General features: G+C 26.9%; 1 protein-coding gene across 1 annotated transcript in view; it reads left to right on the forward strand.

The window, feature by feature from the left end:
- LOC100568467 overlaps positions 1 to 17,001 on the forward strand; it is a 76,487-nt gene that overhangs the window by 51,862 nt on the left and 7,624 nt on the right. The window contains exon 4 of the mRNA XM_003241668.4: positions 7,865 to 8,017. Coding sequence (XP_003241716.1) covers positions 7,865 to 7,986 — 122 coding nt within the window. The 3' untranslated portion in view covers positions 7,987 to 8,017. The remainder of the gene's footprint in view (positions 1 to 7,864; positions 8,018 to 17,001) is intronic.

The raw sequence follows: 17,001 nt of genomic DNA on the forward strand, positions 1-17,001 counted from the left end.
TTATATATATAAGCGTATTCATAAATAATAAAAGAACTACTATGCATAAATACCTACCTAACGTATTGCTACACTCGATATAACAACAATATTAATTTTTATTTAATTGTTTAATTTACTGCACAATTTATATTCTGTAACTTTTTGTTAATATATGTAAAAACAATATTGACGTTACCTATACACGTTGTTTGCAATGTTGGAAAATACTTTTTTATTTATGTCATTAATCATAATATCAAAAGTTTTGTTGAAAATATATGTTTTCTCAATGTAATTTATCTGCATAGTATATATTTTACTCTGTTAATGACAATACTTCCGACTGTATTTATTTTCATAAGTTCAAAATATTTGTTGTTTTTTTTTATTATTTTATGGTTTGCGTGTTATGTGCTTTCGATATATATAGTTTTTATTTTTTAGTATCTAGAACAATCTGAACATAGGTACTTAGTGATAAAGTTTATGTTTTCTACGACTTACGTCCATAAAATATAAAAATAGGCAAAATAGCCTGAAGTGTATATTTGGTTTTTAATGGATATTTAATTGCTGTTCGGGATTGTGTTATCTCTCCATAATAAAATATACACCATACCAAGTTTTGAAGAAGGAAGATATGTGATGGAAATGGAGTTCCCAAGTAACTTTGTTTTATTGAACGTGTACAGGAAGTTAATATAGAGTAGTTTGAAAATGTATTTTTTGCTGTGTCTTGGCATCTTATTTATTTTTGTACCATCGTATTTTTATGTGTTTTAAAGTAGGTATTCTAATGATTGTATGGATCTTATAGTTTTATTTGGAATATTGAATCTTACATGCATAGCAATTGCCACAATTTTGTCAAATACTATTTAACTTTTTAACTAGTGTGTATACAGTTTATTGAATGAAAATAATTTAATATAATTTTTATAACTGTAGATTAAATATCTCATATTTTTAACATTTACAGTGCAGTTATTTACTAATATTCATAGTACTGTGCCACAGTATTGAACAATTAATATAATATTAAATTGTTAATATTAAGAGTATTCGCACATTTGTAAACAGTGCACGATCAGTTTAAATTAATTTTTCCAAACTACCGTTGGTTACGTGGTGGTAAGTGGAGGTAGGTAGGTACTTTTGGTTAAATCTAAAAAATTACAATGTGTAATTCATTACCGATTTAATAGATATGCATGAATGCATATCTATTCCATGTAGCCATAGGTGGTATATATTTTTATCGGAATAAATAATTACGATTTTAGTTTTAAAACACTTAAAATGAATTATTTATGTTGTAAGTACCGACTAAATGGTAATTTCTCGAGGAATTTTAATAGTTTTATCTTAAATATACGATAACGTTTATTAACTTAAATGTATTTTATAATAGTCTAGATCCACGGGTAGATTAAACTGGGATGTTGTTTTTGGCTTTAACTAAAAATTTCGTGACTCTAAAGCAATAACTGGACTGTTAAGTTGTTCCTTCGTAATAATAATATGCATGTACAAATAGGTACATTGTTAATGTATGATTGGTTAAAGAAAAATACTTGATTTTGACTTTTATTTCAAAATTCTCTTATAATTAGACAGTTTTTTACTTGACTTTAACATAAACTAAATTAATATGAAAATAACGCCTTTAGGATACTATATATATTATGATTAAGTTTAGAATTATTCGTTAGGTATTGTTTTATCAACAATGAACAATGTAATGTAATATTATAGGTATATAATTTAATACTTAATGGCGATAACAAACCAAAAACTGTATAAATAAAAACTAATACCTAGCAGTGGCATAAAAAAAAAGTAAATTATTATAGGCAGGTCGTGCACGATACACTTCATTATCAAAATTATGAACCTAAGATATTTCATGTTATGATATCTTTATAACATTGTACGTTCACTTAAAAATTGAGTTTCTTAAATACACGCTTAGTGCTAAAAAAATGAATGCGTTCATTTACATTTTTTTATTTATCGTTTAAATACTATTATAAAATCTATACCCCCTAGGGTGATTATAATCAAAATTAATTAATTAATAAAAAAAAAATCTTGTAAATCATTATATCATTGATGTTTTAAGTCGAGTCGAGGCTTCTGAGATTTCACGTATTTTATTTTTACCATTTGTAATCAAATACATATAATAATAGAAAAATGTTATTTTATATTATAATAATAATATTAACCAATATTTAAATATATTACATTAATTATTATTAAATAGTAAATAAATTTGAATGTCTTTAAAATCATTTGAATGCATTAAAAATATAAACGTCTTTCACGTTTACGGTATATTTGAAAGATAACGTGTGATGTTCACGTATCGTTCACTAAAATAAATGCACGTTAACGACGTTCTTTCTAAACACTGCTTTATACCATGTGCTAAAATATTTTAAAAGATCAGCATCATAAATATTATAAATTTGTAAATCTAGTGTACAAAAGTATCAGAGTGTAGGGCTATATTTAATTTCCATTACTTTGTTTAAAAACGTCAAATAAATCGAAAAGTCTATTTAATGGACTATAATTACATACTACGTATATATAAGGCACACTAAATACATCCTAAGCCCGTTGGTCGTTATCACCACTGACGGACCATTTAACGAATTCTATACGGTTACGACACGGCAATCTCACTATTATTAAACTACCTATTTAAATCGCCATATCGTTGAGCACTCACGTAATTCTCTCTTGAGACTGTACTTAGTCAGAAAGCCAGACAATGAAAAACAATTATCGAAGGCAGTACACTATTATTAATTGAAATTAAATAATTAAAATGTCTTCATCCAAATTGTAATTATACTCATCTCTTGCGGCTTCAACTCTCTTTGACTCTTCTACAAAAAATATTTAGTATAACTAATCCGATTTTTTTCGGTAAGTACATGTTACCGACGAAAATTTACATTAACACGTTACATGAGTAATATTTTAATATGGGTGTACCTTAATGTAACACAAATAATTGTAATGAATTACATATTATTATAACACGCTATACTTCTGCTTAATCCTGCATTTATTTTATTTTATAGTTGAAAAATGTTATAAATAAAATATCACCTACAAATATTATACGGATAATGTTCAAATACTTTCCATTTATTAAATAATAATAATAATAATGATCACAACAATTAATAATAATTTATTATTTCAAGTTCAGTTTTCTGACATTTGTGTTTAGTATTATACAATTTATATTGCCATTATTATTGTAAGCATTATTATTATTACCACTACTATTTTATGTATTTTGAATTCTTCGAAACTACTGCCTCGTATAACGAAAAGTTGTAAATGTTGTAGCTGATATAAACTTACTATTGCTACAATTTTTTTTTTTATATGCTGGTAATTTTTAGATTTTGAAAATCAAAGGCATATACCTGAAGAAATGGATACAGTTTATTCTGATTTTTTTTTCGATCGAATGTGGTTGTCTATAAATCGTATTTGTTGTTATAATTATTTACTTTTAAAATTGGTTTATTAAAGTTTTATAATCTTTAACGATGCGGAAACTTTGCATTCTATTGAGATACATTTACTGTCTATTGTTTAATGGTATACCTAATTTTTCATTGGGTTTTCAGTAATTTTAATTGTGATTGTTGTATAGTCTTAAAATCATTAATGACAATTCGATGACGTACTGATATAAGGGACATAACAATATTTCAGAACAATAACCAATTTTAACATTCTGAAATATTCCATTAACCGTTGTATTTTGTTGAGATATTTATTACTTATGATAGCTTTATGATTTGTATGTGATAATATTTTAAATTATTTTTTTATGTCCCCAATTAAAATATTAATATTTCGTATAGTAAATACCTGCTAAGAGAATAATTGAGTTGTCGTTAAAAAAAAAAAAATATCATCATATGAACTGTATTTGCATTAGTTGTGTTCAAACAAAGAAACATTAATAAATAATTAAAAAACGGGATAAATAAATAGTGAAATATGTATAAGTACCTATATACATGTACTAAGTATTTCGACTTTTAAGCTATAAAACGGCTGAGATTATGAAAATTATTACATAACCCTATAATTTAAAAAAAGTTCACGTGACGTAGGACATACAACATTTATATAGGTGTTATACGAGAACCCTTCTTCTACATTTAAAGCTCATATGGAAGTTATAAATATTATTACGATGACAGGATATGTACACACATAATTTTCTGCTTTCATTTACAAGGTATATAATGTTTTATAACTGATTAAATTAGATATAAACTTAGCCTGAATCCGTATTCCTGTTCTCTAAAATCTAAATCACAGTGTCGACTGTAAATAACGAAATTGTTATTTTTTGTTAACACATTTATTTATATGAATAAAAAAGACCCGATGTTAGGTAGTTGTAGTGTTTGGATATTGGGGGTTAAACTTTTCAAATTAAAATACATTTAAAAAAAATTATATAAAGTATAACTCAATAAAATCGACATATTTTGAATAGTTATTAAAAAAAAAAATAATGAATGTGATATAATATGATGAAAATAATGAACATTTTCGCTTGACATTAATTTTAATTTTATATTAGTATGCTCTATAGACAACATTGGTTATTAATAATTTGTATTTATTAAAAACTGTAGAAAAGCGTAATCATAATACGACGTCGTAAAGATGATTTCGTAATAATATTCACTGTTATCTGGAGTGTGATTTTTTTTTTATTCTTGTTATAGAATAAACTGTCTTCTTGAAGAAAATATCTTATAAGATATGATTTTAATATTTTCATAATTACAATATTTGTGACTTGTGTATACTATTCTTAATTAAAGCAGTTGTATGTATCTTATACGTATATATCAATTGCATATAGATAGTAGAACATAAAAATGATATAAGAACATTTGCTTATGATTATTTTCGTGTCAAACATCTAAAAATGGGCCTTTCCGGTAAACCTGAGGGTTTATCTAATATTACATTTTATTTCAAGAATAGAAAACGGTGAACTAAAAAAAAAAAAATAAATAATTTTGTACGTATTCAGTCTTCATCCATAATGTCAAAATTATAAAATATAACAGGAACCTACATATTTTTCTTTTTTCAATTATATAATATAAAATGATTTCATAAAAAATTTTTCGTAATATCTAACAAGTAACAACCAAAGTAAACATATTATTAAGATGTCAAACCAGTTTTCAATATAAATACCAAATCAATCGAAGAATAAATTGGTATGATGTAACTAAAGCTGACAAATGTATCCCAAATGTAATGTGTTTAAAATATTTAATATTTGCTCTTATAGTTTTGAATATACAGAACTCCTTACAAATTATACGTATTGAATTCTCTTGCCGCTATGTCATTTATTTTTATATATCATTATATATGTATATTATATTCTAGTGTAGGGTTGCATAAACGATCACTAAACATGTAATGAATCAATAATGAGCCCATTAAATTTTAGTCAACTTTTTAATGAATGCATTTTTACGCAGCTCGGCATTAGTGTATTAATAAAAATTTATCTCTAAAAGTATGAAGTATTCAATTGGTTAAATTGTTGATATACGGCATAATGTGTTAATATAAAAATCATTAGTTATTTAAGTAGTTCAATAATTTAATATATTATGCAATATAATCACAACATTTAACATTAACTTAATTTAATGACTGATTTCCTTTGCATGTTTATTCTATTATAAGTTAAGGTTACAAGTCCTTATAATATAGCGAGAATATATTCTTTTTTCTTTTTTTTTTTTATGTCTTAGAAGATAAAACTATCCATTATTTATACCATTTTATATTATCTGTAACATGTATCCAAAAAATAATATTTCTTAAGAATTCCTATTAATCACAGTATCAAAATATAATATATTAGATAATAATAACATTATTACTTATAAATTATGATATAACTTATCTTAAACTTCTATTATAGCTTTTATATTTAAGTTACAAGATTTTCAACATGTGGAATGTTTGTTTAAATTACACGCACATTAAATATGCTTACCGTTAGTGTTGGTAGGTAAGCGGTTTCATATTATGTAATTTTTTTTTTAAAGTGTACACTGTACACATTAGAACAAGGTATAGCATGTTAACATCGTTGAATTTTTAGGTAGTTAAAAATACAATTATTTTTCTTTAGTGATTTGTCAGATAGCTTTCTACGTGATAATCTAACTAGATCAATAGGCCATTTTTGATAAGCTTTTCTAACTAGGAATGAATTAGAAAAAAAAATATATCGTTAAAGATTAGGTGTTATTCATAGATCAACTATTATTACAACATTTTTATCCTTATTTTTATTGTTGTTGTGATTTTTTGTCAATAACCACAAAAAGAATATTTATAAACTAGATAGTCACTATTATTATGTATTTAACACAAAAACTAATAACTTTTGCTGTTGATGTTTTTTTAAGTTCAATAATAAAAAAAAAAAACTAGATAGTCTAAATTATACAATATTATATAATATTAAATATTATTTCTAACTTAGTACCAGTTTGTTAGCATTACAATTAAAAATTAATGAATTTATTAAGGTAAGCCAAATTAAATTACCAAAAACCATTTTTGTTTCATAGTTTATGTTAACTTAAGTCAAAACTTATTATGTATTTTTGTATGAATTCTTAATGATTTCCATTATTTTTTCTGTAATTTAAACTTTTGATAGTTGTTTTTGAGTCGTATTTTTTTTTACACAACATAGATGTATAAATTACGTCATAGATACTTATAATATTGGATGTGCTCAAATTTCAATTATTTTTCAACAGAGACTTATTTCCTCCTGAGGTGTTTCACAACAAATTGAATGAATATTTTTATCGGCCAAAGATAAAAAAAGCTTTGTATAAACCACGAGGTGAATGAATCGAGAAATAGCTAGATCGGTTGAACTTTCATTTTTGATGTCATTTTATCTTACGTTTTTCCGGTTTAGACTGGCAACGTTCCAATTTGTAAAAATAATACACAACCATATTATTTTATTTACACAAATACTCATTTTTAGTTTATTCAATAGAACATTTATAAATGTTTACTTTCATAAATATTCATGTTTCCTCGATATAATATAATTATTATAATTTATTATTGAAATGATTTTCGTAAATATTTGGAATAATAAATTAATAGTAAATTAAAAATAAATAAATATACATTATGTGAAAATGAATATATTATAAGATTGAGTTGTAGTTTAAAATCAAATTTATCGAAAGACTGTGAATCGTGTTTATGACTTTAAGGACAATCATGATATGCAAACATATTCCCTTTGAAATCTTTTTCTGAACCGCAACACCTCTAAAACTAATATAAATATTCCACTTCGCTAGCAGACCTGAGTGTTAAGCTAAGGATTTTCAGAACATTTACTGTGGAAATAAATCCGCTACATACGGTTCAGAGAATAGTTTGATTGTATCCATAAAATGCCAGACGTGTGTTATGTTTTTTCGTTTATTCCGACACCTCACAACAAGCGATCCGTAAGCGTTTCTTCAGATCTCAAACTTTTAATAGAAACCGCTAGAAATTACATTTGCAACATATTTTGAAGACAAGTAGTTTTCAAACAATTTTTTTTTTACCTTTCAGAATTTTTGACAAGTATTTATGAAATTAATTATTGATCATAATTAATAAATATGATATTATGATGAAATCTATACTTATATTAATATATTCGAGATTTTATTAACAGTGTTTCGTATACAATAATACCTATATTTAAATGATTTAAATTTAATTTTGGACAGTGATATACTAATTTTTTTTTTCATTCTTTCAGAAGGAGACAATATTGCTGCGATTCAGAGACACGGAACATCATCGAGTGCATCCTGTGTTTTGACAATAAACACTTTATTCCCAATGATAGTTGTATTACAGAGGATTATCAAATTTGTTTGAACTGAATAGTTTTGTACATAATCATACTAATGTAAGTTTTAAAATATATAATAGTATTTAATTTAACTTTTTTTTTTTTAAAAGATAAATCAACCATGGCTTAAATCATGATTATCGAATAGAAATAAGTTTGGTATCCAAATGAGTACTTCGATTGGTAAAACCGTTATTGATTTCTAGTTCTTAGGTACCTACAAGTACACAAAAAAATACATATAGATTATAAATTCGCATTACATTCGATCGCCACTATTAGAATCTAAAAGACATCACCTATAAAAGTATAAAACTAGTTCAACTTACTATTTACAATGCAAATCAAAATATGTTTGTTCGTTAAAATATTATGACACAATTACACAATTATACAATTTACTATTATAGTAAACCTCTCCATAGGTATAGCTGCGGCATATCAGTAATAATGGACTTCTGAACCAGTTGATACTGTCTGGTCGGGATAATAATAATATTATGGTGTACTCGCTGGCTAGCATAATAAACAACGTTGTGTTTTAAACTATGGGCGACGCCTTGAACGAATTTCGGAATCGGTTAATTTTCAAGTGAGAGAAGAGTTATTATAGTTAGAGTTAAGAACAATTACAGCACACCGATAACACTGACGAGAAAACGACAATAGATGATACTGTCGGACTGTTGTACTTTCGTAACTTTTTCTCTCTGCCACTGTGGATGCCGGTGTCCTAGTAAAATAGTACCCGTAATAACAATACCGATAATAATAATACCTTAGAAAAATGCTATGCAACCCAGGGGTAGCACCCCATCCTTATATTAGAGTTGTATTATTATAATTTCTCATTTGTATATTTTTCCAGAAATAAAATTATTTAATTTACACAGTAAAATGTTGTTTCTTATTTTTTGTATTAAAGAGTAAGCAATTTTTTCATTTATTTCAACAGAATAAATGAGCTCCACCGAACATACACGAACATGTTCAGTGCGGCCCATAAAAAATTAAGCAATACTTTTTTTTGTTACATACCCCATATCAATTAAATGTATTAAGGTTTTTGGGCCACATGAAAGTATAAGTTTACCAGTGTCGACGTGTGGTGACATTATCCTGCTCCAAATGACAATGAAAGACAAAAAAAAATTTTAAGAACACACACAATGCCATTGTAAAATCAATACATTATTAAATACATTTCGCTTAACATCTAAAACGCATTGTTTATATATATTTTTTTTTTTTTTTTCTATATTTGTTCATTGTAACGACCTCAAGGTCTTTGACAATGCTTATCACAAGTGGGTAGTAGGGAGATCATGTGATCTATTTATCTATGTATATATCACTATATGCATGATACTACCCCCCCTTCTCCAAGAGGAGACATGTGCGGTCTTCACTCCCAGTGGAGTGGGACCTAGTTGGAAACCGGATGACGCAATCGGACGACAGCACGGGAAAATGGTGACTGCGTAGAATCATACACATTTTTTTTTGCACTTTGCTATGAATCGAACCGATGACTGTGTGAGTCGTAATCAACTGTGTGACCACTGCGCCACTCCGGCCCCTATGTTTATATATATGAACACGCATATTCAAGCATCATAATATACCTATATGCTATGATTTTATACTTGTAAATTATAAAAATTACCTTTGAAGTTGTCATTACAACATAATATTAAGGTTAGTATGTTTGAAATTAAAGTAATTTTCATGAAACTTAGAGTAGGGCAATGTACATAGATTATTGTGTTTTATGTTTTTTTTCATTAGTTTCTCAATTTCTGCTGTAAAATGTCTCTGTACGTCTGTGCACATATCATTTTCACATGAAATCACAATTCGTTAAGATGAAATAAAATGTATAGTTATGTAAATTCTATGACACTCTGACGAAACAACATAATGTATTCAGACTTTTGTCCATAAATTCGATTTGTTTTTTTACTATTAACCGAACATTTGTTACCATTTTGAGTCACTAGTAAAATATTATATCATATTTCAACCGTGAGTCGTCTAAACAGCCGCACGCAGCACAATGACAGATAGTTGTCCACGCAAGCATAGAATATCGAAATAAAGTGATTCAGCATATTGTAAACAAAATATTATTATTATTATTTAAACAAAATTATGATAAACCATCGTTTTCGTTTTTGAACTTTGACGGAATCCTATTCCAAAACTGTTCGGCGTTCTGAACGAAGTACATTTTAGGACTAAATCTGGTTATCCTCCGTTATGCATTAATCACGCTCATTACGGAAGTTCAAAATTCTGTCGTTGTTCGGATTTAAATCGAGAAGTTACACGAGTATGATGACGTGTATTTCAATAAGTGTTCACTTGTTATTGCAACACAATGTGTCGCCAACGGAGTTATAATATATTATTAGAAGCTCACCATCATAATGGCATGGGTACCTACTATTATGACCTTAAATATTGTTCACGTCGTGCCAATCGTATTCAAATAATGTATAAAATCGTTAAAACCGTGTTTTGTACCCAATATTCTACTACTGCAGCATTAAGTTTTTCGGCACAGTGGCGGGGTAGTGTTTGTATCCTGAAGTCGAACATCGATAGTTTTTCTATGCATTTTTTTTTTTAATTTTTCAGTTAAGTGGGTAGGAAAATCACGATAAAAAAAAAGTTATCCTTTTACCGAATTCGTTAGAAAGCCTTGTAAATGGAAACATGCCAAATAATTTTATCCCGTGTTAAATATCTGTATATTAATATACAGCTATATCATATATATATATATATGTATATGTTTTTCGGTCCAAACTACACGACGAAAACTAATCGATCGGAGGCCGGCACCATGTGGGGCAGACGATATTAAATTTTGAAATTAATTTATTATTTTTCATAACAATTCAAGATTATTGTTGCTTGGATTTTTAATATTACTTGGGAATCATGGTTACGCAGTTTAATGATTACAACTGAATATAACTACATCGGGTTAGTTTATTCGTTTAAATAATATTTTTTATTCTACTGCTGTAATAGTATTGTGTGTTATGTAAGTGCAATATTCAAAATGCTATTCCAGAGTTATAAAAAAAAAACAAACACTTTAAGTGCATTATGTTAACGATAAATAAACAACCGCTACTTTTCTCTAAGAAAATTAATAAATTAGCAATAACTTTGCAAACAAGCTTTAATATTACATTTAATATGTCTAGTCGGTGTATACGGAAACCATAAATATGCTTATGGATTTATGTGGCAAAGGATATTAATTAGTCAGGTATAACAAAGTAGTGTGCTTATTGTTTAAATATTATTGCGAAATACCACGTAGTATTATTATGCATAAAAAGTAAACAATTACATAATACATACACCTACTTATCAAAGAAAATATGATTTTTTTTTTACACAGAAAAATAAAACAGAATACTGTCGTACTTTCACACTTATAAACGCCGATATAGTTATTGAGCATTAAGTATACATTTCAGAAATATATTACTTTATTGTAAAGTTTTCTTCCACGGATATAGTATAGTAGAACTAAATGTAATATGAAGTAGATAGTTGAATCAAGTAAAATAAGGGAGGTTTAAGCTGATATGTAGTATAATAATATTATGTTGTTGTTTTTGTCAGTACGATGTCAGTCACAACAAGGATTGCTCGGGAAAAAGTCCAAATAATATGACTTTTTCTAAGTGCCACGGTTTTTCCTGGGAATTTCTGAGGTTTGCCCAATTTTGGCTTTTTTCCTTGTAATATATATATATATATATTTCCATTGATGAATATAATGCTTATAATTTATCCTACTTTACTTTGAACGATTATTCGTGGTTTGAGAAATATATATGTTGTGGGGTTGGGTTCGATGGACGATATTTAATATTAATACTTTGCTGTATTATTTGTTTTATAAACGGTAAGTTGGTCAGAGCTTAAGTCGACGGCTGAATTGACTATGAGAGGGATTTGTGAGATGTACACAATAACTTAAGTATAAGCGATGGTAATGCCAAACCCCGCGCGTTGTCACACTTAGACGTCGCCTAACCGCAAGTCAAGGGTTACGTAACTTATTGATATACACTTTACAAGTTAAATATTATATAATATATTATATATTCCTAGATTTGTCTACTTCAAGTTTATTTTAATATTCAAATGTATAAATATAAATTATAATAGTTTGTTTCTTGGAAGAATATAATATTGAGATTCAAATTATGACGACTGTTGAACTAACGAATAAGCTCCAAGTGCGGATACCAAATACAAAGTAAATTCCATGATCAATATTCTAGACATTCGAGTTTTTCTTCTTCTCAAGTTTTCGTAATAATAGAGTACACTTCGGACTGAAGATCATATATATATATATAGTAAATATGATTTAATGGTATACAGTACAGTATATTATTATCTTCAACTAATTTAAACATCAATGTTTTACAGACACACTCAAAATAGCTTACCTAATAACTATAGTAATTTGTACGGAGGTGTAGAACGATATTTTGATCTTTCGACTTACATTGATCGCAATGTGACTTTTTATATTTGTTGAGTTTTTTTTTTTAATATAAAACGAACATTAAAAAAAAAAGAATTTTAATTATGAGGTGTTCATTAATAATTATTGCTAGTTACATTGAATGTCGAGAAACTGATTTACCTAGAGCTGGCTCTCCCCATTAATTTGTGGCTGGCTGGTGGCTCATAAGTGTAGCTCGTACCCTGCAGATCTTTTTTTAGAGTTTGGTTACGATGATACCCCTGCAGCCTACATTTTTCTAGTGGGCGACCATGGGCTGCATGGTGAGAACCTCTTAACCGTGACCAAGGATGTATATACACAGTATATACGTATTTATATATAAAATAAAATATATGTAACATAATGTGTATAGAACACAATATTATACATTGAATGTACATAAATACTATTCCATAGAATATAGAAAAAGTTTTTTTCTATAATATGGTTTTCCACTAGTCACTATAAGTTAGTTGGTATTCTGTTTCTTTATATTTTATGTGTTAGTATTACTGCAAGTGGTTGTACAGTTCATTATAAAACAATAGTTCATACCGTAGTGAGTATTGTGAGGCTTTTACAATCAACATCCAGTCTCTAACTTTGTTAGTTGTACTGTTTATTTCATTCAGTCTTATACAATCCATTTAAAACGTATAGGATTATTTCAACTCAAATACAATTTATCCAATTATATTTGGTATACGATAATTATACAATTTAAAACCGTAAAAGCGCAATTTTAAATAACTAATTTAGATCCGTATAGTACATACGATTTAAGCAGTAATTTAATAATTTATTTCAATAAATTATTTTTTATTAAATTTGTTAAATACGAAATTTCACTTTTCAAGGTTTATTGGAAAAAATACAGTAATTTTAATTTCTTTGGTATTTTTGTCATCATTTTAATAAGTTCCAATGAATATATAAAATTACAATTATTTTAATAATCTTCTGTTGGTTTAAGGCAACTTTTTTTTTCTCTTTTTAATCATTTATGGAATAACTTAAATTATGTAATATTACACAGCTTATAGCTTATTGGATGCATCTGTACTTGAAATGTCTACATATATTTTCTGAATTGATAACTTATATTGAATTTTTAAAAGCTCTACTTGCGCTAGGACAAAAATATTATTATTTTGATTTTTATCGTCAGTGTAAAAATACCAATTTCGTTTAAACAAACAAAATATTACTATTTATCATAATAGTGTATTCGTGTCATGTATAGAATTTATGTACAAATATTTTGATATAAATTAACACTTTTAAAATACGAAAAGTTAGAGCATACTTCATATCCCAATGGAAAACACCGTGTTTGAAATTTTTAAACTATATATTTTCTATAGAAAACTAATGTAACAGAGTTATTAATACGTATACATCATTTAAAGTTATTTTATTTTAAGCTCATCGTGATTTTAAAGTACACATTTGGTTTACTTATATTACAGGTAATATATAATAAAAAATAAATTAAAATATCAATGGTTCACTGCAGAATGTTTGAATAATAATTTGATTATTATATAAATAATATTTATTTATAATATAAAAATGATTAAAACCTTACTGAATGTCATACTAACTTTGTATTGACAGTCAAATAAGGAACATTTGCAAATAAAATCATAATGAATTTGGAAAAAAAAGTTTTCAAGATAGTTTTCCGGTGTTTGTAAATATGCATATTATACTGTTACTCAAATGCATTTAACGTACACAACATTTTTTCATTTTTTACTTAAAAGATGTGTCTGTCTATCAAGTTAAAAACACATTCATATTTGAATTAAATTACATTGATTTATTTAAAATTTGAATATAAATAATTATAACGTATCAAAATAAGTTAGTTCACAATGTTCAATATTCTTTTGTTCTGCATTCGTCATACTTACCCAATAGTTCTGACTAAGTATAATTTTAATTTGTATTTTTATTATTTTATTGCTATAAAATATATTTTTATCGTGAATATTATAAATGAAAATTTCCAATCAATAGAATTTTATTTTGATCCAAACTATATAATATAATACGATACTATTGTAACTATTGATACTATTTTTTACTTCCAATAAATCATAGTTACTTTCCATTAACTGAACATAAATTTTTCATCGATAAATCTTTATTTTTAACTTCTGTGAGATGGTTAGCATCATAATTCAAATTTATAGCGTTTCGTAAATTTTGAATTACGATGAAAATATGATCCTGCGTTACTTACTCGATACCTAACTGAAGAAGAATATGTCGACCAGCAAAAAAAAAAAAAAAAAAATGTGCTATAATGTTGTTATCCCTACATGTATATAATATGTTTATATATTTCTCAACTACATTAGGGTTCATATTGATTTTCATTTATATGTAAAAATGAGTGTGTTTTTTTTATGTTCAGAGTTAATCGAAAAACGTAATATAGTGTTAAAATGGAGCATATTTGAATAACCTCTACCTTGATTCTCAAATTGACTCCCGTGATTATTTTTTAACTGTAATTATTGAAATTTCCTCCCATATTGGGTCTAACTGACCCTTTTTTACATGAACCATTGCTTCCAACACAATATTATGTAATATCAATATAATATAAAAATCTTTTTTTGAACATTTTTTTCAAAATTAAAGGTTGGTTCTCATTGAAATAAAAGTAGTTTGCATCGTATAATATAGGAGACTTCTTAATTTGCATAAACATTTAAAATATAGAGAATATTTTATTTAAGTATACCTAAAAATTCCAATAAATTCATTACTTAATAAAAAAAATGGGTTGAGTGTGGTTAGTGAATAACTGTATATAATATATTTTTATGTATATACATTATTTTAAGTTTCTTTTATTATAATTTTGTATTATTTTTTAGCTGCATTCCATGTATTCTATGTCCATATTTGTATTAAATAACAAATCCACAAAGTAACTGGGTATAATGGATTTTACAATCATCCCTTACATAATAATATTGTACTAAACAAGTGGGTGGAAGAAAAATTAATATTAATATTAAAATAGTAAAATCTTATGTAATAATAGTTCATAAAACGGTTGCGTTACAAAGAAATATTTTTACCACAAGTATAATATTATAATAGTATTATACGACGCATTGTGTTCATGTAAAATTGAACAAATAACACGAGTGACTATGGTGGACACGATCGAACGAATCAATAATAAAATACAATCGTATTATGTACGTTTCTAATGCCTAAGGTATCCAGTAAGTAGGTATTATACGAATATTGTTCGTCTCTCCGGCGTAATGCATTTTAATTTATTGAAATATTATGCTCTTCGGCTATATTATAATACTCAGTTTTAACCTTATTTCGTTACTAAGACTACAAGAGAAATGTCTGACGCGGATAGGATGTTTGGGAATGTCAAAGCTGGTTTCGTTTTAAGAATCAACGTCGAATTCAAAAGTGAATGTTATTTAAGCTTCGTAACTGAGGATATTTTATGTCAAAAAAAAAAAAAAAGTACGAGACGTGAAAATTATATTATGTCTATCACGTAATCGGGCAAATGCAATGTCATCTATCTCGTTGAAAATCTTCATAATGATGATTTATTGATTTCGTATTTTTTTTTCATCCCCACTTTATTATTGATACTATTATTCAAAATTCAAATATGTTATTTATTATACCGCACTCTTCACAAAATCCTATATAATATTCTCTTGATGTGATACCGAAAGAATTATTTTGGAATATACCTATAGTGCAAAAAAAAAAACCCAATCAACTCATTTTTCAGATGATTCTTTCGTGGGTATTACTATACATTTATTATATTAATTTTTAATATTATTTTAAACAAATTTTTATTTTTATTCACTCATAATATTATGCTTGCGACTTTTCTATTTGTTCTCCTAACTAGCTGAACATGTGCACTTCGTTGCCCGTTAAATTTACCAACTATATATGACTCAAACTTTGTTCAATTCGCTATTTAATATTCGGTGTATGGTGTTTAAAATTAATCTTAACTTTTCCGTTGCCCGGAATAAAAATTCTGTTTCGCAGCAGTATATTATCAGGTAGGCAATCTACCTGCAGTAGATCGCGGACCCCTAGTTTGTACATACGTGTATGATTTAACTCTAAAGTACCAAAGTTATATCATGTTTGTCGTATTCTACATTTCTACTTATGGTGGATTAATATAATCAATAGATGATCCCGTGCACTTCGTTTCCCAGCAACCAACAATTATTATTATAATAGCTTCAAAACCCATGGCAACCATTTATAAACAAAAATTTCCGTCGGAAATCTCAAAATTACTGTTTGAGCCCCTCCCGGGGTTGGTCCTCTTCCTTTTTAAATTAGCCTATCTTCTGAAAAGAGGTCTATATATATAGATATACTAGCCGACCCGTCACAGCTTCGCCCGTGATTGGGTTGTTAATTTGGCTTTTGGACGATGATATGTGTAATTTTTTTATTCAAATTTTAT

Source organism: Acyrthosiphon pisum, chromosome A1, assembly GCF_005508785.2.
Source record: "Acyrthosiphon pisum isolate AL4f chromosome A1, pea_aphid_22Mar2018_4r6ur, whole genome shotgun sequence".
NCBI lineage: Eukaryota > Metazoa > Arthropoda > Insecta > Hemiptera > Aphididae > Acyrthosiphon > Acyrthosiphon pisum.